Source organism: Rhinolophus ferrumequinum, chromosome 23 (assembly GCF_004115265.2).
Source record: "Rhinolophus ferrumequinum isolate MPI-CBG mRhiFer1 chromosome 23, mRhiFer1_v1.p, whole genome shotgun sequence".
Lineage (NCBI taxonomy): Eukaryota > Metazoa > Chordata > Mammalia > Chiroptera > Rhinolophidae > Rhinolophus > Rhinolophus ferrumequinum.
In genome coordinates, this window is record NC_046306.1 from 35585743 (window position 1) to 35611745 (window position 26003).

The window sequence follows — 26003 nt, forward strand, 5'->3', positions numbered from 1 at the left end:
CATACTTTTTGCTCTTTCTGTTATTATTTCATTTTAACTGATTCTCTAAAATTTCTTCTTTTATCATTTCCTCTCTGCTTCAAAAATGTCCTTTAGCTATTCTTTTAGGGGTAAGTCTGGTCTGCTGATAAAAAATTTTCTTTGTTTTCCTTTGTCTGAAAATGCCTTACTTCCCACTTCATTCCTGAAGGATAATTTTACTGAATATAGGATCCTGAGTTTGACAGTTCTTTTCTTTCATCACTTGAAAAACGTTGTGTCACTTCCTTTTGGCCTCCATGATTTCTGATGAGAAACCCACTGTCATTTGAATTATTTTTCTCCTATACAAATAAGGTTTCATTTCCGTCTTGCTGCCTTCAAGAGTTTTTTCTTTGTTTTCAGTTTTCAGAAGTTTGGTAATAATTTATCTTAGCATGAGTTTCTTTGAATTTATTAAGTTTGGAATTCACTAGCCTTCTTGAATCTATAGAGTATAACTTTGGCCAAATTTGAGAAAGTTATAGCCATTATTTCCTGAATAATTTTTTCAGCCCCATCTTCTTTCTGCTGTACTTCTGAAACTCCAATGATACAAATGCTAATTTTTTTGTAATAGTCTCATGGGTCCCTGAGACTCTGGATCGTTTTTTAAGTCTATTTTTCTCTGTTGTTCAGACTGAGTAATTTCTATACTTCTATCTCCAAGTTCATTGATTCTTTTTCTATCCTCTCCATTACACTGTTAAGCCCAGCCACTGAGTTTTTTATTTCAACCACTGTATTTTCAGTTCTAAATTTCCATTTGGTTCTTTATATCTTCTAGTCTCTGGTGATACTATTTACTGTTTTAAACGTTTTCATGATTGTTTATTGAAGTACTTTTTAAAACACTTGCATTAAAATCTTAGTCATATAGTTCTAATATCTGTATTATCTTTGTGTTGAGTCTGTTGTCTCTCCTAATTCAAGTTGAAAATTTCCTGGTTCTTGCTATCACGAGTGATTTTCTATCATATCATTTAAGTTATGAGACTCTGTACTTAAACCAACTGTCTTAGGAGGACTGCTTTGACCCTGCACCAAACTGACAGGGTAATGGGGGGATGCTGCCTCATTACTGCCAGTTGGGGGTGCAAGTTGAGGTTCCCACTCAGTGTCATTTGACACTCCAGGGATGGAGTAGTACCTTGTTTCTATAGGACAGAGGTGGGATTTCAGGCTCCCTGCTAGGCCCCAGCTAACACCACTCAGTTGAGAAGAAGAGGATTGCCCTGTTCCTGCTCCCCAGTTAGCCTCCACTGACACAGCGGTGGAAAGCCCTGCTGAAAGATGATGAAAGTTCTAGCTTTCTACCTGGTCTTCTATGACATCACCCAGGACTGGGTAGGAGTAAAAGTCCAGGATCCCCACATGATTTCTATGATATTATGTGGGCATGGCGGCTTGTTACCAACAGCCAGGGATGAAAGTTCCGACTCAGTATCCTCTGATACTATCTGGGGTGGGGAGCACCTCTTTACAGCTGGGTGAGGTTAGAAATCAAGGTTCCCCACTTGGCCTTTGCTGACAGGGGAAGGGATGGAATTGTGGTTTCCTCTATAACGTTTTGTTGGAGTAGGACAGTTGTTGTCTTGTTTTGTGAGGTTGCCCTTTCCTGGTTTTTCTTTTCTTTTTTTTTGGCTATTAATTTTGGGGGATACTTTTTGTCTCCTTTTGTCAGCTCCTCCAACATCCAGTCCAGGACACATGAATAAAAAGGAAAACCCAGGGAATTCAGCCCTGTGTCATTCCTTGGGTTGCAAGGCCTGCCTTCTTCCCACATTTTGGAGTCTTTTAGTGTTTTATATACAATGTCCAGGTTTTTTAGCTACACTTAGTAAGATGTTCTCAATCTTCATCCAGACTTGGGTAATTTTTGCTTTTTCATTCATGTTTTTAATACTAGGTCTTGGTGAGTGCCAAAGTTAGGGAAAGATTTAAAAAATTTTAGAACAGTGGCTGCCACATGGTAAGTACTTACTGAGGAATCGTTGGCACTTTCTTTGTATAGTCTCAGTGTCTCTGAAAGTCCCAGTCTTCTCATTTTATAAGATAGGCTGTGTCCAGGTTTGCAGGAGAGACAGGGAGAGGTGTTTAAACCCCTCACCTCAGCAGTGGACACAGGAACCCTCTCAACATTTTCTAAGACACATCACAAAGTTATCAGTTTCTGCTTGTGCATGAGGCTGACTGGGGATGCATATGTATAAATGCACATAAAAATCTCTGACTTTTACATATTGATGAAGGCAAATAAGCTTAGGGCCAAAACATACAGACTCTGAAAATCTTCCTGGAAGGATGTGGAAAGGGATATTCCTCCTGAGAAGATGATAACATTTGGTGTGACCCACAGTCTTCTCATGCAAAGATGGTTCTCCATAGAGTTTATTTGTAAAACCAAACATTACACTTTGTATGGTGAGTCTTTGTAATTCTATTTCTGGTGAAAGCCCTGTGATCAGCTAGCATAACCACATCTAAAGACTCCAGATCTCCTGATGGAGGAACCGAACACTTGTGATTCCAAGCGTCACTGTAGGCTGTCTCCCTCTACTTACTATTTATGACCTTCCCATACATTTCGAGTGCTTGAACAATTGACTAGTTTGCACTGAAATATCCAGACAGGCTTTGTGAAAAATGGAAGTGGCTCTCAGACCTTAGATTCATAGCAGATCTGCATAGCAAGTAGTTCTCTTTACTGTGTCTTTTGTTCAGTTGTTTGTAGAAGATGCAGTCACTCAGGGTCTGTCCTATGTGACCCTGGAGGTAATACTATGAGCCTTCCAGTGGCACTGCAAGCACCCCCTACAGACATTTCACAGTGGGACAAACTCCATTTTTCCAGTCTTATTTTACAGTGTTGTCCTTCATGTTTTTTATATTCTGGACATAGTTAATTAATTAATTAACCATTTCACCTATTCAGGCGGCCACTTCCCAAATATGTGTTAACTACTATGTGCCTTATGTGACTGAATTTTCTATGACATCACCCAGGACTGGGTAGGAGTAAAAGTCCAGGATCCCCACATGATTTCTACTGATATTATGTGGGGATGGGGGCTTGTTACCAACAGCCAGGGATGAAAGTGCCGACTCAGTATCCTCTGATACTATCTGGGGTGGGGAGCACCTCTTTACAGCGGGGTGAGGTTGGAAATCAAGGTTCCCCACTTTGCCTTTGCTGACAGGGGAAGGGATGGAACTGTGGTTTCCTCTGTAACGTTTTGTTGGAGTAGGACAGTTGTTGTCTTGTTTTGTGAGGTTGCCCTTTCCTGGTTTTTCTTTTCTTTTTTTTGACTGTTAATTTTGGGGGATATTTTTTGTCTCCTTTTGCTGGCTCTTCCAACATCCAGTCCAGGATACACGAAGCAAAAAGAAAACCCAGGGAATTCAGCAGTACGTCATTCCTTGGGTTGCAAGGCTTGCCTTCTTCTTCCCACATTTTGGAGTCTTCTAGTGAGCCTTCCAGTTGCAAGCACCCCCTACAGAGATTTCTGTAAGGGGTTTTATGTACAATGTCCAGGTCTTTTAGCTACACTTAGTAAGATGTGCTTAATCTTGATCCAGACTTGGGTAATTTTTGCTTTTCCATTCATGTTTTTAATACTAGATCTTGGTAGTGCCAAGGTTAGGGAAAGATTTAAAAAAATTTAGAACAGTGGCTGCCACATGGTAAGCGCTTACTGAGGAATCATTGTCACTTTCTTTGTATAGTCTCAGTTTTTTATATTCTGGACATAGTCAATTAATTAATTAACCATTGTGTGTGTGTGTGTGTGTGTGTGTGTGTGTGTTTAAAGTGTATAATGCAGTGATTTGTGTATGTTCACTGGATTGTATAATCATCACCACCACTATCTAATTTCAAAATATTTTCATCACCTTAACATGAAACCATTAGTAGTCACTTTCCATTCCTCAACCCACCCTCTTCCTTGCCAACTACTAATCTACTTTCTGTCTGTATGGGTTTACCTATTCTGGACATTTCATATAAATGGAATCATACAATGTGTAGCCCTTTGTGATATGCTTCTTTCATTTAGCATAATGTTTCAAAGTTTTATCCATATTGTAGTATGTATCAGTACTTCATTCATTTTTGTAACTGAATAATATTCCATTTCATGTGTATACATTTGGTTATCATTCATCAGTTGATAGATATTTATGTTGTTTACACTTTGGGTCTATTATAAACAATATTGCTAAGAACATTTGTGTATAAGTTTTTGAATGAACATGTTTTTCACTTCTTTTGGGTAGGTACCTATGTTGAATTGCTGGGTCATGTGGTAACTCTATGGTTAACATTTTGAGGAACTGTATGTTTTCCAAAATGGCATTAACATTCCCACCACCAATGTATGAGGATTCTAATTTCTCTACATATAACAATTGCTATTGTCTGTCTTAATTACAGCCATCCTAGTGGATGTGAAATGGTATCTCACTGTGGTTTTGACTTGCATTTCCTTGATGACTAAGGATGTTGAGCATCTTTTCTAGTATTTACTGGCCATTTGTAAATCTTCTTTCCAGCCATTTAAAAAATTTCTTCTTTGACCTCTCCTTGAATCTATTCAAAGTCCAAATTACATGCTTAGCTTTTCTTCTTCATGGCCTGCTTGCTCTTTGGCTTAACTCAGAAACATGCTTTCTTTAAACTCTCCTCTCATTATTAGTGTACACATACCTAATCTTCTCATAATTTAAATAATTTCAACAATGTTTCAAGTAATGTCATTAATATTCTGTTGACATTTAATCCAGAATGAGTTCTTCTTACTATAAAAGAGCAGTGTCCAAAATGTGCTTATGTTTGTGGCTCTTTTCTGTAATTTATGTGAACTAGAGATTGGACAAGACAAATTTTGCTTTATATTATCTACATGGAAATATAAAAACTATAAAACTATAGGTTGTCAGTGTGTGTGACAACTAGGCATGGCAGAATAAGAGAGGCCACACAGGTCAACAGAACAAGGTCATTAACACAATATATAATTCAAAGATCATAACTAGGGGTACAGTCGGTTTGCAAATCCAGTTGGCAAGATCAAGGTCAGAATATTGGGTGCCAAGTCAAAACTAAAGTATCATGTTTGGGCATAATATTGGTAGGAGAGATGCAGGCTGCTGCTATTGGTTTAGACTAGTAGTTCTCACCATGTGGTTTCTAGATCATCATTATTCAGGATCACCTGGAAACTTGTTAGAAACATAAATTCTTGGTCCCCACCCACACCTATCCCAGATCTACTGAATCAGAAACTCTGCAAGTGTGACCCAGCAATCTGTGTTTAACAAGCACAGGATATTGATGTACTCTCAAGTGTGAGAACCACAGATCCAAACTTCCAAGGAGGTGCAAAAGCAGAAGGTGATTTCTTGACAGGGTAAAGGTTTAGGGTTAAGTGAGGGCACACAACAAGAACATGGCTATACCCAAAAGCCACATCTATAGAGAGGTCTTCTCGCCAAAGAATTGCCTTCAGAGGCCTCTTCTCTTCCAGTCAAGAACTATAACAGAGGCAGAGTTCACTCTGGGTAGGAAAATTCAGGGTAAGCCAAGTCCATAGAAGTGGAGGAGAGCCGATATCTTGGCATGGGAGGAACTGGGGTATGTTGTTCAGTACAGTGTGGACTCCTCTGGTTCTAAGCCTTGTTCCTTGAGTGAAGGCATTCATACAAGTTGTCAGAAACATGCCTTAAGGGTTAATGAGTAAGATATAAGTAAAAGTAAATGGTTTGTGAGAGGGCCACTATCTCTGATGGGCCATTAGAGCTTTCACCGGAATGATGTGATAAAGCCAGATTTCTCAGAAGCAATAACTACAACCAGCCACATCCTAGGAATGAAGATGCTCTTTGTATCACAAGACAAGTCCAAGGTGAATTTTCTTTTCCAACAGAAAAAACCTTTATTTCTCCTCTGGCCCTTTGTGCTTTGTCCAGTTCCCAGGCCAGGTGCAAATGTGGGTTCATTCTTGTCTGTTTCTGTGCAAGACAATGGCAACTTGAGCCATTTAGAGGAATTCCACCATATGATTCTAGAAAATGAAGGCTACGGCATTTCACAGGCTTCTAGAACCTAAATGAGTGTGCTGAGAACCTCCCATGGATTCATTAGCCATGGATAGATTCTGAAGTCCAGAGGAAACACTTGAAAAAGGGCCAAAGTTATCTTCGTGAAATTCTATAAATTGGTTGCACTTCTGTGTTCTTTATAACTGTTTTCTCCATGTAGTAAGAACACTAAAGGCAAGAAATCACAAAACTTATTTGGTTTAATTCTACGGAAACTTTTATATTGTTCTATCAATAAAATTGTCTATAACAATTCCATTAGAAAGCTTAATTTTGATGTTCTTTAGGGTCTTTATTGTGTAGCAGTGTCAAATACACTCTTGCAGTTCATTTACTGTATTAGAGAGAATTAAGACATTAGTCTTTCAGAATGAAATAAGCAGTAAATTGTTAAAAATGCTATCAGAACATGTTATTGATATTGTCCTCTGTGTATTCAAAATGCTGCACAGCAAGGAGTCTTTGAAACATAACTCAGCTGCTTGACGTGTTTCTGCTTGAAATATCTCTGGACAACTAAGTTTGTAACACAGAATATAAATCTAATGTTTAGGGCAAAAATAAATATTCCTGTTAGTTTAAGAAGTTTAAATAGGATTTAAATTAATATATAATGATTAGGTATCTAAAAACAACTCTTCAAATTTGAACTATTCTCTTCTGGTAAACATGCAATCCATTTTTATTTAAAGTGTATAATATTTATAAAAATGGGGTCTAAAATAGGTCTTGCTTGGAACAATGTTGTCATCATTTCTAAAAGAAGCAGTATGAAACAGCTAGATGTTGTGAATGGATGTGTTTTGAGTCATGAAAATGCTGAATATATTTCTTCTCTATGTGTTTTTTTTTTGTGTGTGCCTGTATATTTTCAACTTGATTGCATATGCAGTTTTATCATGTTGAAAAATAAAATCATAAATTTTAACATAAAAAACAGTCTTTTTTTGCACTTTATTTACTTATTTTTGACATTAAATATCATTTTGTATTAATTTCAGGTGTACGGAATAGTGGTTAGATATTTCTATAATTTATGAAGTGATCCACCTGAATAGTCTAGTACCCACCTGACAATATGCATAGTTATTGCCATACCATTAACTATATTCTCTATGCTTTGCTTTACATCCCCATGACTATTTTCTACCAATTTTTACGTCTTAATTTCTTCAATTTTAAACCCTGCCCCCCAACCCCCTCCCATCTATTATCCTGGTAGATCTAGTAGCCATTTGACACCATACATAGTTTTTACAATATTATTGACTATATTCCTTATACTATACTCTGCATTCCCATGACTACTTTGTAACAGCCAATTTGTACTTCTTAATCCCTTCTGCTTTATCACCCACCCACAACCCCTTCTTCTCTGACAACCATCAAAAAGTTCTCTGTATTTTTTGAGTTTGTTTCTGTTTTGTTTGTTTCTTTATTTTGTTTTTCAGATTCCACTTATAAGTGAAATCATATGACATTTGTCTTTTGCTGTCTGACTTACTACACTCAGCACAATACCTTCCAGGTCCATTCATGTTGTCATAGATAGGAAAATTCCATTCTATTTTTACGACTGAGTAATATTCCATTATGTGTGTGTGTGTGTGTGTATGTGTGTGTGTGTTTGTGTGTGTATCACCTCTTCTTTATCCATTCATCCATTCCATTCAGGGACACCCAAGTTGCTTTTCATATCTTGGCTATTGTAAATAATGCTGCAATGAACATATCGATGAGCATATCTCCTCAAAGTAGTTTTTTGGGTTTCTTCTTTTTTTTTTTTAATTAAAGTTTACTGGGGTGACAATTGATAGTAAAGTTACATAGATTTCAGGTGAACAATTCTGTATTATATCATCTATAAATCCCCTTCTGTGTTCACCACCCAGAGTCAGTTCTCCTTCCATCACCATATATTTGAACCCCTTTACCCTCATCTACCACCCCCCTGTGGTTACCCTCTGGTAACCACAAAACTATTGTCTGTGTCTATGAGTTTTTGTTTCTCATTTGTTTGTCTTGTTCTTTTGTTGTTTTTGGTTCATATACCACATATCAGTGAAATCATATGGTTCTCTGCTTTTTCTGTCTGATTTATTTCACTTAGCATTATAATCTCAAGATCCATCCATGTTGTCACAAATGGTCCTATTTCGTCTTTTTTTACCGCTGAATACCACAACTTCTTTATCCATTCATCTATCGAAGGACATTTTGGTTGTTTCCATGTCTTGACCACCGTAAATAAAGCTGCAGTGAACATTGGAGCACACATGTCTTTATGGATAAATGTTTTCAGATTTTTTGGGTAAATACCCAGGAGAGGGATGGCTGCATCCTATGGTAATTCCATTCCTAATTTTTTGAGGAAGCTCCACAACGCCTTCCATAGCGGTTGCACCAATCTGCATTCCCACCAACAGTGTATGAGGGTTCCTTTTTCTCCACAGCCTCTCCAACACTTGTTACTATTTGTCTTGTTGATGATAGCCATTCTAACTGGGGTGAGGTGATATCTCATTGTGGTTTTTATTTGCATTTCTCTGATGATTAGTGATGTTGAGCATTTTTTCATATGTCTATTTGCCATTTGTATGTCCTCTTTGGAGAAATGTCTCTTCAGGTCCTCTGCCCATTTTTCAATTGGGTTGTTTGTTTTTCTGTTGTTGAGTTGCATGAGTTCCTTGTATATTTTAGATATTAGCCCCTTATTGGAGGCACTGTTTGCAAAAATCTTCTCCCATTCACTTGGTTGCTGGTGTACATTAAGTGAATTTAAATCCACTAAGAGAAAACTATTACTAAGGTTTTGCCTAGACAACAAAAGGATTTATATCCAATAAAAAAGATGGGTAGAGGAAAGAATTATATATGATACATGCAGAAGTTATAAAAAAAGATGTTCTAATGAGAAGGGGAGAAATAAAATTCTTGGAAGTTAAAACAAGAACAAAAGTTTCAAATAAAGGGATACATAGTGAAAGGAAACAGCTGAAAACTAACTTACTGCTCCAGAGAATAAGTCAAGGAAATACTCTAGAATGTGCAGCCGATAAAATATTTGAAAGTGAAGACAATTGAGATTTACTCCCAGACATATAAAATCCACCTATTAGGAATTCTAGAAAGAACTTAGAAAATAAAATAGTAAAAAACTTCATAACTAAAAGGGAAAAAAAATTTTTTTTGGTCCTGAAACAACTTAGAATTTAGAATTCCAAGGATTAATAGGAAGTTCCTAAAACTTCTGGAGAGAAAAGAAACCGAGCTGACTTATGGAGGTAAAAATCAACTGACCTTTTCTCATGAAGGGAATGAAGAAAAATCTTCAAAATTCGGAGAGAAAAATTAATATGAACCTAGACTCATATATGCTGGAAATCTAACATTCAGAAATGAGAACAAATCATTCGAATATCCGCTGACTCAGAAAATTCCCCGCTACAGACCAACTCTGAAAGAATTACTCAAGGATATACTGAAAAATAAAAAATAAATAAATAAGGTTAAGGAAGAGAAGCCCAGGGATCCAAGAAATAGTGGAAGCAAAAAAGCCAGTAAAATATAAATTCTGGCATAATCAATTAATGTGAATATTTATGAATTTCAAGAGTATAATGATAAAATGCAATTAAATAAGAAAAAGCTATTGTTATCCTATTTGTGTACATTGTGAGTATAATTATGTACAAGAACTAATGATAATCAAATCAGAATTAATCATCTACTGCATTCCAGTTATTATGCATTATGCTTTCACATATAATACATATTTTATTCCTCATAACAAACTTGAAAAGTAGATATTATTTTGTTTTTACAGAAGAGGAAAAGTAATTTGCCTGAGTTCACCAGCTGGTAAATGGTATTTTCCACTGGGATATGAAAACTTGTTTTCTTGCTCTTTTCCTGATATCAGGCTGTCTAATTATAATTATAAATTCTAGTGACCATCTTTTTCTGATATCTCTAGGCACTGCTCTGTAATTAGTTTCCTACTCATACCAACTCTGCCTATTTTTTTACTCCTCTAATTTCTCTCATCATAGTGCCTCTTCAGCCATATTATCATATCATCTCAGCCACAGTCTTTTTTCTGAATAAAAATGGGAATTTTTATGCATTGGCTTCCATAATAGTATTTTACTAGAGAATCAGTCAACAGATGTTACTTATTTATTATTTATTTATAGGTATTTCTTTCTTTTAAAGTCTGATATTCATTACTTAATTACCAAAGTTTCCATGCAGACATTTAATTTTTGACTTCTGAGTTATCATGAAAAGATCTCTTGGTTTTCTTTATTTTACATTAATAGTCTCCACTAAATAATCTTGCAAAGGCACATGCTGACCTCTTTGAATCTTAGTCTCACAGTGAATTATGTTGGAAAGGCTCAGTTACATATTTTTTTCCCCTCAGTGATTTTATGTCAGACCAAAAATAGGCAAGGAAGGAGAAAATTTTAGCCCAAATAAAACAATGCTGCCTTAATATAAGAAAATTACTCACCTTCAACTCTACAATTTTTATTTGTTTCTCTTACTAATTCTTCTTATTCTTAGCTCCCCCTGCATTTTATTTTTTATGTTAAGGATAGATTTTTCAGGAGACTTAATAAGCACTACAATAATTCACACCTCAATTACTATTCTGATTTCCCTATTTCTGTCATTCCCTCATTCACCCAAAATGAAGTTACTCTGAGTAAGTTTTGACTGTTTCCTGTCTCTTCTCCCATCCACCTTGAAACCGTCATCAAAATTTGTCAGTTTGCCTCTCAGTTTCTTGAATTATCTACCTCTCTCTTTATTCCTGTCTACCTGGCTTAATATTAGCTGATCCCCTTCCCTTTCATAGCTTCTAACCCATTCTGTAAAGAAGAAAGCATGAGGAAGTAAAACTATTTTCATGATTTCTCTTGGGAATTCATGATCCTGAAGGATGCCTCTTTGTCTTATCCTGTGATGTCATGTAGACTTCTTTCTTAAAAAGCTAACCCAACCGTTTTCTTCTCTACTAGAATCAGTTGATCTGATAGCAGTCATCTTAGACTTTCGTTCTTGAGTCCTTGCAAACTGCTTAAGAAGAACCTCTCCATTCTCAAGAGGTTGGTTGGTAGAAATGGCATGATCACCATTTCACAGAAGAAAGAGAAATTAGTCTAAATTCTGAAGATTGAGCAATAAACAAAGATTGCATTTAGTTAAAATTACTCTTTTAAAAATGCCTTAAGTCACATAAAAGTTGAAGCAGAGAAATACCGTTTCTTAGCAATTCCAGTATATTTGGTTTTCCCTATACAATTGAAAGAGATCACTGTTTCTTCAAACTTAAGGACCAGATAAAGTAGTTAATGGTGTCAATTTTTCATTAGAAAAGGAAATGTTTATATTTAGTTACTAAATCTGCACAGGAAGAAGCTCTGGTGTAACAGTTCTCAAATTGTTGTCTGGGGACCCCTCTTTCAGGGGTTTGGTGAGGTCAGTGCCATGTTCATAATTATAGAGGTTGTTAGCATTTTTCACTCTCCTTTTTTCTTGAGTGTACAGTGCAGTTTTCCAAAGGTTACATAGCATGTGATAACATCATTTTCCGGAGAGTTAATTGCATATATGCTTTTGTTTCCTTGTGTGATAGATACGACCCACCAAAAAAAAAAAAAAAAAAAGAGCTATTTTGGATCCTCAGTTACTTATAAGAGTGTAAAGAATTCCTGAAACCAAAAAGTTTGAAGATAGTTCCTATTGTGCCCAAGGAGCTAATAATCATCTCTGAGAGGTAAATGGGAATGTTAGACTGATATCCTGAAGTCTAGCAAGAGAAGCCAACCTGTTCATCTCATGTTAGAGCTAACATCCAATGTGGAAATGTTTAGTGACAATGTCTTTATTATTTAAGTATTTTGCCATTCTCCCTCCCCCTTCTCACTTGTTCATATTGTTGAATTGTTTTAAGTGAATTTATGCAAAAATAACGTCACAGTATAGAAACTTCCACATATTCTTTCTTTTAGAACCTATGTTGATATAATTCTTAAAATATTCTGTCCTCATTTGTAGTTTCTAAATATAAGTGTTCCTTCAGAAAATTAGGTATGGAGCCTAATGTGGATGTGTATACCATGGGTGTAAAGCCCAAGGTATAAATGTATGAACTAGCTGTAGTCCAGACTTGTCTGATGAGTGCACCATTCTCAGAGAGAAATTAAACCCAGTTTATTTTGATGGAGAGGTAGTTTCATTATACCTAAATGACACTTTTTAAAGAAATGTGATCATTGATCCCATTAATTTTTTGAGATGATATGTAGAGAATCTGTCATCTTCCATTTTGTGATTTGAGAGCCAAAACCGATTTCTAGAAAAAAGCAAATTTATTCTAAAATGAGCTATATGCAGATGAGGGAAATGACACATTTTAAAAAATGCATTTATTATCTCTTGCAAAAAAAAAAAGGCAAAGGAATCACAACTCTTTTTTTTTCTTTTCCTGTTTGAAGTCTTCAGAAAGAATGTCTTAGCTTTTGTTAAAGAATGTGATGGAGTTAGAGTTGTTTTTTTTTTTTTTTTTTTTTAATCACCTATAGTACAGTTATTAGGAATCTTTGATCAGGCTTTGCTAAGTCTTTCTGTGAAGAAACGGATTCTCAGTTCTCTAAAAATTTATATTGAATTTTCTGGACTGGTATAACTACATTCCATTGCTTGCCCAACCTAGACTGTCTACCTCACTGTTTTCTCTAATCCAGTATGTCATCTCTGATTAGATTGATTACGTTGGGCCAACTTTTATTTAATCACCCACAAATTCACTAATTATCCATTAAGCAACTGTTCCCGTAGAGTATTTCTTTATGGGCGACTCAGACTTAGATGTGTCATATTCCCTACAGCAGAGACTCTACATGAAGACAGGAAGCACAGAATCATAACATCGCAGAACTAGAAAGAATCTTGGAGCACATCCAGTCATATTTGATTACCTCCAATACAGGAAATGTCCTGCCTCCTCAAGCAAAAGGCTGTATTATTGGAGAGCTCTGACTGATGAAATCTTCTTAGTTGTGTGTACAGAGATGTCGCTGTTAATAGTCATATAAATGGCTAAACAAGTGATATTGGCAACTAAAAGAGGAGAAATTAGTTCAAAATTAGTTTATGTTCAGGGGGTTCAGGGATCATATCTTCAAAGACGACAAATTCTCTTTGGGTTTCATGGAATGGGAAGAATTCTTAGAAGCAAAGACGGGGGCTCTCTTGACACGAGGAAAGACCTGGAGTCCGAAAAGCACAAGACCTGTTTGGTGCAAGTGAATAGATCAGTCACCCTATGTACATGGCAAATAGTGGATCCTCAATAAATATTCATTGACTCAAGGATAAAAATTAAAGAGCAAGTGAAGGATTTCAGGAGAGCCTTTCTTGTCCTGTCTTGCAGTGACAAGGGAGCAATATAGAAGGCTGATGAAAAACAAGCACTTGCAACATCAGCCTCAGCCTGAGTGTCCTCACATCGACCCCTCATACTTTGGTCCTCGCCTAGATTCTGCATTTGTAGAATTACCATTGCACTAGGGACTAACATTCACTTATTTTTATCCACTACATAGGATTTTAAAGCCTACTTTCCCCTTTGTGTCTTAATAAAGTACTGGTTTTGCATCTCTCTGAAAAGGCTGCAAATTGCTGCCATCCCTTGAACTGGAACAAAGACCTTATTATTATCTTCTTTGAAATGGTCATACTGTCTATCTGGACCTCCACCTCCTCTCTCCCCTGCTATTGAAGCATTAGAAATACCATGCACTTGACTCACTTCCTTTTGGGATGTGTTCTCTTTGGGTTCGTTCTAAAATGATGTGAAAAGTTGGAAATTTGCAGATAATTCAGCTTCCCACAGTTTCCCTGAGACCCTTCTCTGTTGGAAATAGCATTACTGTGATGAAGATACCCCCAGTACCCTGTGGGTCTTAAAGATTCTATAAATGGCTGACCACAGGATATCCCCTTTACACAAATTTCATCTGTGCCATTGAAAATGGACCCTTATGTGTTTGGGATCCAGTTGAAAGAGGACACAGTCCCATCAACAAGATTGACCTTAAATAGATCTTTAGCCAAAGAGGGAGAGCTAATAAACAATTAACGATGAGCTTTCCTTTTCTTTTCTTTTCTTTTCTTTTTTTAAATATAGAAAATAAGATTTTGGTAGAAATTACTTGAACAATATTTGATAACTTAAACCTCACAATTTAAGCTTAAAAATCTCACAACTTGGAATCCAATAAAGCATGAAACATTATCAGCACATGATATCCAAAATGTGGCAACATTATCACATTCTCATGTAAAAATGGGATCAAACCTCAAATTAAACTGAGTGTATTCATTCAAGTTTTAGTAGTGTATTCTGTGTGCCTTTATCAGGTGTAAAATGCAAATGTTGTTTAGCTACTGTGTATTTAAAGTTAGACATAGACATCTTATTCAGAAAACCACAACACCAAGGAGTCTAAGAAAGGTACACCAAAGCTCTTTGTAACTAAGAACAGTGAAACACACATACACACACACACACACACACACACGAAAAAGAAAACAAAAACAGACCAACTCACAGACTGAAAGGAAAATGGACTAGAAAATAGCACTATAAGTGCTAATTTATTCCACACTCATACAAAGAGTTGGATAACTGTAGTCCTTCTGGACATGGAAAGAAATCCATCATGCAGCTGAGAAACGTATGAGAGAATAATCCAAACTTAGAAGCATGCTGGAGGGCAATAGTTGAAATACGTTTTAACTGATGTCTACTGCAGATTGAAAAGAAACATCATATGGACAATTGATTGTTTCATGAAATATAATAAAAACAAGCTTTGAGGATGTATATATAAAAACATTGACCTATGTGGAGAGAAAAGGCAGCATTTGCTTTGTAATGCTGTCAGGTGGTAATTCAATTTCCCTTAACTGAACTTCAAGTATGCTATTTCAGGTCATAGATTGGTGGTACTTATCATATAAATTGGCCAATAAAATTTACAAATAATCCCTTTAGTGCTTGGATTTGTGGTTGTATTTTTAGAAAAGAAAATCAATTTAATCCCATGCATTGGTTTTCTCCTTAAAATTCATGCAATTTGAATATGATTGACAGGGCACAGAATCATTATGCGGTCTGTTAGATGGACCGATTATGCTTATGAATATAAGAGTGGAGTGAATGAAAGTAACATGTAATTGATTCTACACTTGGTCTGACTGTTCATTAACAGTTTGAATGTAACACAGTTGCTTCTCAAATGGAAAACAATGAGAGCAACCTATGTATGTGCTCTCTCATTTGTTTGAAAATTCATTATGCTAATATTTTTTGCAGAATGTTTTTGCTGCGTTTGTTTTGCCAAGGATAAGTCTGATGGATTCTTTGTAAATAATTTTAGTGCTTTCAATATTTATTTGTGATTCCAATCACACATTTTTCAATTTACACTTTTGGAAATGAAAGTGGGCTCTTGCTCCAACCCCCTTTAAAGAAAACTATCTATCCCACCCTGTTTATAAAATATAGTTAAGACTAATTTCCAGGATAAAATGAGTGCAAGGTGGTTGTTATAGCTTCAAAACAAAAGAGCTGATATATAGACTGATTGATTTCAGAAATAGATGAGCAAAAACAGGTTCCATTTGCCTTGCCGCACTTTAATCTGATAAGCACTAAAGGGCCTGCCATCCCATTTTCCATACCTCTTCAAAGGGTTGTATTTGAAATATTGATTAAAGGTACACATGTCATTGCTGTTTCCTTGGCTTTGCTCAGTTGTGAAAGAAAGGTCTTCAAACACTTGAAGGCTGTTTTCCTCTCTTGAATGTGGAGCTGCACATTTCGTGGAAATAGCATTACTTTTACTGCTCACAGACAGATATGATGCTGACTCTATAGCAGCCATCCCTGCCCTTTCCTTTGCCCATGAGTCCCTGCCAGATTTAAGACAGAAAAAGCAACAAAACTAGTGCTGGTCCAGGCAATTCCATATAGGAGCTACTATTACACTGTGATTTCTAAATTAAATTATATTTATAATTAATGACTGTATTAATTTCATAGTCTAATCTTTATCTCTGATTTCGTATTAAATCAGCAGTTTATTTATCAAGACAATAGGTCTGAGAATTCAGTACTGGGAATAGATTTTTTTTCTTTGTGATGAGAACTTTTAAATTTTACTCTCTTAGCAACTCTCAAATATATAGGACAGTATTACTAACTATAGTCACTGTGTTATATATTACATCCCCAGGACATATTTATTTTATAACTAGAAGTTTCTACCTTTTGATAACTTTCATCCAATTCTGCCACCAAACCCCCAACCCCCTACCCCTGCCTCTGGCAACAACCAGTCTGTTTTCTCTATCTATGAACTCAGTTTTTTTGCTTGTTATTTCGCTGGTGTTATTATTTTAGATTCCAAATATAAGTGAAATCACACAGTATCTGTCTTTCTCTGCCTGATTTATTTCACTTAACATAATGCCTTTAAGGTCCATCCATGTTGTCAAAAACGGCAAGATTTCCTTCTTTCTTATAGCTGCATAATATTCCATTGTGTGTGTGCGCGTGCTATATGTATATCACATTTTCTTTCTCTGTTCATCCATTAATTGGCACTTAGGTTATTTCCATGCCATGGCTGTTGTAAACAATGCTGAAATGCACATGGGAGTGCAGATACATTTTCGAGTTCTTTCAGATCCGGTAGAGTTGCTGGATCATATGGGAGTCCTATTTTTAATTTTTTGAAGAAATCTCCATACTATTTTCCATAGTGACTGCATGGAAATAGATTTAATCATATTAGTTTTTGTACGGTTTCCTTTTTTTTTTAATCTACCACAAGACTTTGTTATTAAAAAGCATGCTAACCAAAATAAAGCCCCAAGTGTCTGGAGAGTCCTGCATTTTAACCATTTTAAAATATGTCCACAAATTCTTTTCTACTCCTCCCATCAAGGGGTGGGGACTTTGTGTCTACCCTAGAAGCGGGTGGAATTGTGTGACAGTTAAAACTAATTGAGATAGTGTGTGACTTCCAAGGCTGGGTTATAAAGTATGACACTACTTCCACCTCTGGTACAGTTGCGCTTGAATCCCTGAGCTGTCATATGAGAAGCCTGACTTCTCTGAGGCTGTCATCCTGTGAGTAAACCCATACTCGCCCACAGAGGCTCTGAGACTACACAAAGAGGGAGAAATGTCTGTCCAGCCTTTGCTGCCACAGCCCCCTACTGTTCCCCTGCTATACACAGACTACTACAACCGTCTGAGAGACCCCTTGCCAGACCTCCTCGCTGAGCCCTTTCAGGATTTCTGACCCAGAGAAATCAGAAGAAACAATAAAATGGTTGTTAATGTCACCATGTTTCAGAGTAATGTTTTGCACAGCAATAGCTAACCAAAATCTGCATGTATATCAAGTATAAGGCTAAAGTCATGAAATTCATGATAAACATGCCAAAATTTATATATAAAATTGTGTACCATTGCCTTCAATAAGTAGTCACCTTGGGAAAAATTTATTCATAATCATATTGTCATTGTGATTTGTGTCCTCCCACATTGATCTGTGAATTTGGGCATATTATCCTGCCTTTCTGGTTCTCGTGAATAAGAGAAAATAGATTTAAAATTTTATACTGTTCTTTTAATTTCTAAAACTTCTTGACTATTATTCAAAATTCCTTGTTTGCTAAGATACGTACGAAGTATATCCCTCTACTACATTTCCAGTATAAGGAATGTAGAACTCAGTTTGCATATTAAAATTATAGTAAAACTTTAAAAATAAATATACGAAAAAAATGCCCTATTGTCCACCATTTAAACTTTACTTTTATCTGAAAATAACTATTTTATATAGAGAGATTATTGAGAGTAGCAAAATGAAGGGGAAATATACCTAGTGGAGTCTTTTTCTTAAATTCCTTGGAATTATATCATTCTTACTTAAGAGTATTTACATATTTATAGTAATATAAGATCATCTTTGAAAAGGACATTAACAATCTTTACATGTTATAGGGGTGTGATAGATGAAACCTAGAAACATGGTTTAATAAATCATATACTCTTTGTTTTGATACCTTATTTAATTTTTGAGTAGAGAATGCATTCATATAATTTGAACACCAAAAGATATAACAAAGAAACTTTGAAGAGTCTGCTTCCCATATTTGCCTTGATCTTTGTAGTTTCCATCACTGCCCTAGTAGGCAATCACTTATTAACAGCTTGTTAGTCCTTCCAGAGATGTTTTATGCTGGTATTAGCCAAAACAAAAGTATTCTTTCCTACACCTGTGGGTATTTTCACTCTAATTAGATTGCTGATATCATACTACTCTGCTTCTTTTTCTCTTTTCTTCCCTCCCTTCCTTCCTTTCTTCCTACCTTCCTTTCTTTTCCTTTCCTATCTTAGTAATATGTCTTAGATACCTTTCTATATCTATACATGACCTTCAATGTCCTTTTCACAGAAACATACTATTTCATTGTATAAAAGTACAATTATTTTACTAGTTTCCTAGCGATGGACATTTAGGTTGTTTCCAATCATTGCATATTATACACAATGTTGCAGTGAATGACTTGTATAAATGTCATTTTGCATATGAGTCTATAGGATACATTCCTAAAAATAGAACTCTTAGATCAAAAAGAGTCTACATTTGTAATTTTGATAGATATGGTTAAAATATTCTCTCTGGGGATGGGCCAATTTGCACTTCATTGTACAAGCACATTTGAAAATTTGAACCATGACTGATGCTCTTTATCTGGATAAGAATGAATTAGACTATTTAGAATATATAGATCAATTCATCATATGCATGCAGAGGAGTAATTGCATTTACAGCAGCAAAGAATCTTAGAGGCTATCTAATTCATCTCCTTCTCTTAGCTTTGAAGATGGAAGCACAAAGAGGAGAGTGACTTGCCCAAGGTCACACAGCTGGGCAAGTGAGTCACAGATCTGGGACTTCCGACTTATTATCAGACCTTAGGCCTAACAGTCCAATGTTCTTTCCACACCAGAGTAGAGATGATAAAAATATAACAGTAAACACTGACGTTTCCTTCTGTCATTCCTGCCTCTATGTTCAAGGTGCCATGGATGCTGTTGTTGATGCTGGCGGTGATAATTACTATTTTTTGAGCCTTTGCATGCACCAGGCAAAATAATGCAAACACAAGTGTTCAATCAAATTAAACACTTGTGTATACACTATTTTATTTGTACCATGATATCCACAAATTTATGTGAAAAATTTGGATTTTTCATGGATTGAATGTGTGTATGTCACATATATGTGTCCACTATGAAGACGCTATTTTGTTTAATAAAATATAAATTAATACAAAGCATCATTGAAGTTATGAAAGCCGTTTGTCCCTACCTTGTTCTCAGTCAATGGATTCTGAAGCTATTATTATGAAAGAGTAGTCTATAATATTTTTGATATTAAAAAATGTATCCTTATACTCACAAGGCTCGTGCGCCACTTGACCATGTTTAAGTTTCTCTTAACCTTACAGACTTCCTTCTGTACTCCATCTGTCTCCATTATAAGGTTAAATATGAATGATGCCACACAACACAGAAGAGACCACAGAGATCATCTAAGCAGCTGATTTGTTTTACAGATAAGAAAACCAAAGTAGGGACCAATAAAATAATGGCTTCATCTGAGGCACTCGGGAGTCAGGCTTGGAGGTGGAATTAGAAGACAGGACTCCTGACTGAATTTTATAACAGAAAAAGAGGCATTCCAAAGAGTTACTCACAAGTACAATGAACAATTAAAATAAGGAGGGGAATTTCTTTTTGAGCCTCATATTAATTCAACTCCAGCTTTGTGGATCTGTGAGGTCATTTTGTTGGTCAATAATGACACTTGATCTTGGAAGTTGTAAATTTAATATAGAGCATAAAATATAGAGATTATTATTTTGATGTTGGGGAGACTCATTTATTGGCTATTTGTTCTCAGACTTTTAAATTAAATGGAGAACTGAAGAAATGCGAGGGATATGTTTTCATAAATTTAAGTTACGTGGACAACGATGGCTAAGGGAAAAGGCAAGGAAAAAGTTATTATGTCATTGTTTCCTGATCTCATGGGCTCCTTTCTCCATCTTTTCTGCCTATTCATGGCCCTAAGCCCTGTTGTTATTTAGCTCACATAGACACGTCTTTATGACCCCAGATAAGAGGTACTTATTCTTGGCCTTCTCCGTTCATAAAATAAGGAAACCAAGGTCATATCCCATTGTTCCTTTATGTATTGTGTTTCATGGACAGAGGCAATGGGGAAGGAGGGAAAAGATACATGGACTTCATCTTCAACAATGCAAAGAAGATGCCAAAATGTCCCTGGAACATTTCCCAAAGATTAATTTGTGGAGACTTAGACCCATGCAAACATAGGTGTCGGTAATCAAATGCATTTCAGAAACAGAGCATTCTGTAGCCCCGACACACAATGTGCCATAGCATATTAAATGTCCAGAGAGGTCCTGCACTGAGGTAACTGGTTTGACTTAATTTCACCTAGTGGTTCCCAAATTTAACTGACATCTAAACCTATGTCTTACTAAACTCACTTTGGAAAATATTGCCCTGTAGCGTTATCATACCTGGCTACAAACAAGTAGTCACAAAGATAAAGCTAAGTACAATCTTCATGTATTATAGCATTCATTTAAAAACAGAGACTAAAGTAAAATACTCATATAAAAGTCACTACATCGGGTACAGGACTTGTATTATTTCATTATATGCAATTCCTACTTGTTCCTGTTATTACAAAAATATCACTGTGCGCTTTCTGTTTTTCATAAATGCAATCTAATCTCCTTTTATCCTTTCCTTTTATTGTAGCAATTCTCACTTTAAAGTCACATTTGCTTGTGAAATAACATCTGCATAAGCTCGCTGGTGATGTTTCCACCTATTTTGATCACAAGATATTATCTTTAATATTATCTGATGAGGATTTAAATATTGTTTCAGAGTTAAAATTGGAATCAACATTTTGGGAATTTTCTCAAACATCAAATAATACTCTTGTCATTTAGCAGGCAATCAACAAAGACTTTTTTCCTTAGTGATTTATTTTCTGCTATTTAAATTTCATATGCAACTTAAAACTATTCCACAGTCTCATTTTTGTAATGTGTTCTTATTCTCTTACCATTGTTTTTGAAATTAAGTGGTATTGATTAGTCAAAGCCAATAATTTCATTTCGTTGTAATATTCAATAATATGAGACCAAATTTGTCTTTTTGATCAAAGTTGATTAGTTCTTGTTACTTACATCAATGAAATGAGTTAAAAATTCAGATTAACAGATAAGACTGGGAAGCAGGAGTTACAAGGCATTTTCAACGAATTTAGATTAAAATTCATTTTTTTTAAATAATTTTTATTGACTTTAAAGTTTGGACAGTCCTTTTTCATTATGCTCCTAAATTTAAAAGTTTTGTTTGTGTAGATATTAAAAAAGAATCACCAATGGCCTGTTTTATATGCAAAATGAAAAATCTAATTTTGTGTTTTGAATATAAATAGAGGCTGAAAAATGTAGATTGTTTTTTTCAAAGTTTGAATATAGAAAAAACAGAAACTAGGTAATTGTTCAGGACTATTATCCCTAGAGTACCTCATGTATGTGAGAATTGGTAGGTTGCACTTTAACATTGGTGGGGATGCTTTAAAATTATTTCTTTTAGGGTTATTACTGATTATTATAAATTCTCTTGGCATATTTTCAGAAATGTGTCCTTATTTATTGTGTATAATGCCTGAAACATTATCTTATTTACAAATAATGTGTACCATTGGTTCTTCCTTCCCAAGTCAATTTAGAATGCTTATTTTTCAGGCAATTATTTCTTAATTTATTTCCCACCAAGGTTTTGTCTTTTGGCAGGGTGCCAATTATTCACATCACATATTATAATCTGTTTAATCTGGATCTGACCAATAGTAATGGAACAATTTATTGGTAGGGGATTCCTTTTCACAATTATCACCTTCCTTGGAAACTGCCTACTTTTATGAGGTTGTGCTATCTAAAATCTTTTACCAAAGAAGTATTTACATCACCAATATTTCTTAGTTTGCTTGTCTCCAGGCTCCAACACAAATACCTAAAATAAATAAAGCACCAATTATGTGAAAAGTAAAAATACCTAGCTAATATTATTTTTTCTTCCTTTTGCATTTACAGATGTCATCCATACTGTAGGGCCAATAGCAAGAGGCCATATTAATGGTTCCCACAAGGAAGACCTTGCAAATTGCTATAAATCATCTCTGAAGCTGGTGAAAGAAAATAACATCCGATCAGTTGTAAGTACATTTATGTTCCTTATTTCTTATTCTTTTTCAGACTTTATATTTTGGAAATCAATCTTGTCCAACCATTTCCAAAATTCTGTAAATGAAATTTAAGGATCTTAGTAAGTGATGCAGTCTGTTGGTTATCATGACTCTACTCTTTTGTGTGCCCTAAATATTTGCAAAATTGTTCATGATGTTTTGGGATTTAAAACATCATGAACAATTTAGAATCCCCAAACTGGAAATATCTCATCTACTTTCTTCTCTCATTTTGCTATTATCTTTTGAAGAAAGTATATGTGTTTTCACTTGACAGTTGTTATTCTTATAGATTTATTTTCCTCTTCCTAAACTAATACTCTGTAGTTGGGTATGCCACATTCCTTCTAAGTTTTATCAGTTCAGACAGAGAGAGTTCAGAAAAATGTGGATCTAATCTATTTCTTTACCAGTAGGTTGAGATGAAAGAGAATCTTCTCTAGTGAGATTTGAAGGTATTTATTCACCTGCTTTTCTTTTACAACATGTACTATGTTTATTACATCTCAATTACACAAGGAAAATAAAATTAGGAAAAAATGAGAGTGTAAGTACTCAATTTGTACTTAATTTGTGCAGAATCCTTTGTGTCTTTTCATATAGCCTTGATGAAACTGTGGGACAGGGAGATAGTTAAACATTTGACTTCTTAGAAGGTTGAATGAATCAGTATTGCTTAGGAGTTCACAAAAGTGGTGGGTTTATTATTTTCATGAAGAAGCATTGAGAATTTAGATATACTTGGTCATCGCTGTACTTTTTATGCATAATTATAATTATGAAGTGACTTTTTCAATGTACATCGCTGAGTTTGCTTAGAATAAGAAAATTTTCTTATAAGCTTATTATACAGCCTTTTAAACCTTTGCATAATTATTAACAGAGCTGGATATGTTATTTCACTGTTGGATGTTTAATTTTTTTTTCTCTTTGCAAATGAATCAATAAGTATTATAAGACTGTTCTGTCTCAGAGGAGAAAGCTCAAGTTCAAAGAGAATAGAGCAAAGCAAACTACTAAACCAGTTGGATAATTTTGTTCTCTATAGAAAAATAAGGAAAATCAAAACAGGTGCGCACATTCAGGGAATAATTAAAATTTTGTCAATATGGCTTATTGATTAAAAAGGCATGGAGCTGAAGTGCTTGGAAAAATAGTTATGTATAGAAGTTTTAAACCTGGGAAATATGGACCTTGAGACCTGAAGAGAATTTGCTAATGAATTCCCTGGCATCTCTAATGATTTTTCTTAAGGAAATAAATAAGATATGGTTAGTCCATTAGAAACAGTGTAAAAATGGCACCGATCCTTTTAATAGGAAAAAGAAACATCCCTAACTCTGATTATATTAGAGCAATCATATCTGCTGTTACACTATTTGCAATTATTAAGTATGGAGAGGAATAATTATGGACTAAGTTAAATTTACTCTTATAAGATGGCCTACAGATGGACTGAAGCAATATCTCGTCATTCTGGAATTGGAATTAGGTCTACCTTAAATATCTTTTTTGCTGATCTTGAGGGTATACGTGTTGTTTGGATAAAATTAACAGGTGGTGCTAAACTGAAATTATTCCAATATTAGTAAATAAAAATGGAGATGGAAAATATGTGCAAAATGTGAAACAAAATGTCCAGCTAAATTAATCTCTATGTTATGGCATGGTTATAGCATGGACAAGACCATCAATGTCTTGTCTTTTCTCTATAAAAATGAAGAACGTTTTCCTTCCTTCCTTTCCTTTCCATCCCCTCCCTCCTTCTCTGCCTCTCTTCCTTCCTTCTTCTCTTCCCTCCTTCCTTCCTTCCTTTCTTTTTGGTCTTGAAGGAGGAAACAGGCTTTTACTTTATAAGGAATGTCATGTTCTTGAGCAGTATTAAAAAATAATAATGCTAATGCCATCAGATCTTCATTATTTGGGGTGAATCAAAAATTCTTAGAAACGTGATGAAGACTGGATATGTGTTCTATAGTCATAGCTTGTACTTTATAAACTTATCACAGTAGATGTGGAGAGAGGGTTGATATTAAAAGCCTGCTTATTAAGATAGAAAATAAACTTAACTTGGGCTCATTTATATACATGTTAAAGAAATTTCTCATAAACCCTTATACCAGAGTGGTTTAGTGTTTGTTTTACCAATTATCACTGTATGATCATGGAGAAGTCATATCAATATTTGTAGACTCAGTTTCTACACACAAATAATTGGTAAATTATCACTGTTATCTCAGACTTAACTCATGGGGCGATTATGGAGATCAGTTGAGATAATAGATATAAGATAACTGAAAAAAATGTAATTATCTATACATGTATTTGGCAATATTACTTCAAGTATAAGCTATTTTCATATTTTATGATTTGACAAATTTAGGAGATGGAGATCATTCTTGCTTTGATATCTATTTTGAAAACCAGACCTCTAGACATTTATCATATCATTTTTGATGTTTCTAAACCAGAAATAAATTATTATAAAGTATTCAATTAGTATATTTATAAAGGAAAAATTTATTCTTTTCTTCTTCCTGTGTAGGGAAAAAAAACTTATTCTTCCCTACTTTGTGTTTCTTCATTGTGAGTCTCCTTTACTACTCACTCAAAACACTTCACGTCTAGTCAGTCACCAAATGTATGGAGATTTTTTTCCCATGCCAAGCAATTCTCTGCAACACTAGCTGGGTGTCCTATAATTTAACACAATCTGACACTGTCTACACAGAGATAGCATCAAATCCCAAAGATTAGGTGCTCAGTCCCACAAGAGTGCACACACACACACACACACACACACATACACACACACATTCAGATGCCAGTCACAAGCAGAGGTTATCACCTGTGCTTCTGATCAACTGGCTATAGATCAGAGGTTCCAATGATCCTGTCCTCAGATTCAATTAATTTGCTAGCGTGGCTCACAGATCATTTTCTATATTTACCAGTTTATTTAAGAATATGATAAAGGAGACAGATGGAGTGATACATAGGGTACAGTCTGGGAAAATCCTGGGCACAGGAACTTCTGTCCCCATGGAGTTGAGGCATGTCACCTGCCCAGTGTGGATGTGTTTGCCAACCTGAAAGCTCTCCGAACCCCATACTATTGGGATTTTTATGGAGGCTTCCTCACCTCGGGATGGCCAATCACTAAGTCTATTTCTAGACCCTCACACCTCTCTAGAGGATGAGTAGTGGGTCTGAAAATTCCAAGCTTCAAACCTGGCTTTGTCTTTCTGGTAACCAGTGCCCATCCAGAGGTCTCCAGAGACCCACCAGAGTTGTCTCTTTAGAACAAAAGATGGTCCTAGTTCCCTTATCACTTAGGGAATTATAAGAGAGCTCTGTGCCAGGAACTGGGGACTGAGAATAATAATATAATTTTGTCATCTCATAAAATATGTATTTAGGTAATTA

General features: G+C 35.3%; 1 protein-coding gene across 2 annotated transcripts in view; it reads left to right on the top strand.

Moving 5' to 3' along the window:
• MACROD2 (mono-ADP ribosylhydrolase 2) overlaps positions 1-26003 on the top strand; it is a 2095255-nt gene that overhangs the window by 1242198 nt on the left and 827054 nt on the right. For both annotated transcript variants that reach the window (XR_004421812.1, XM_033094758.1), the window contains exon 6: positions 22426-22547. Coding sequence is in view for 1 of the 2 variants with exons in the window: in XM_033094758.1 (XP_032950649.1) it covers positions 22426-22547 (122 nt within the window). In the remaining variant the exon portion in view is untranslated. The remainder of the gene's footprint in view (positions 1-22425; positions 22548-26003) is intronic.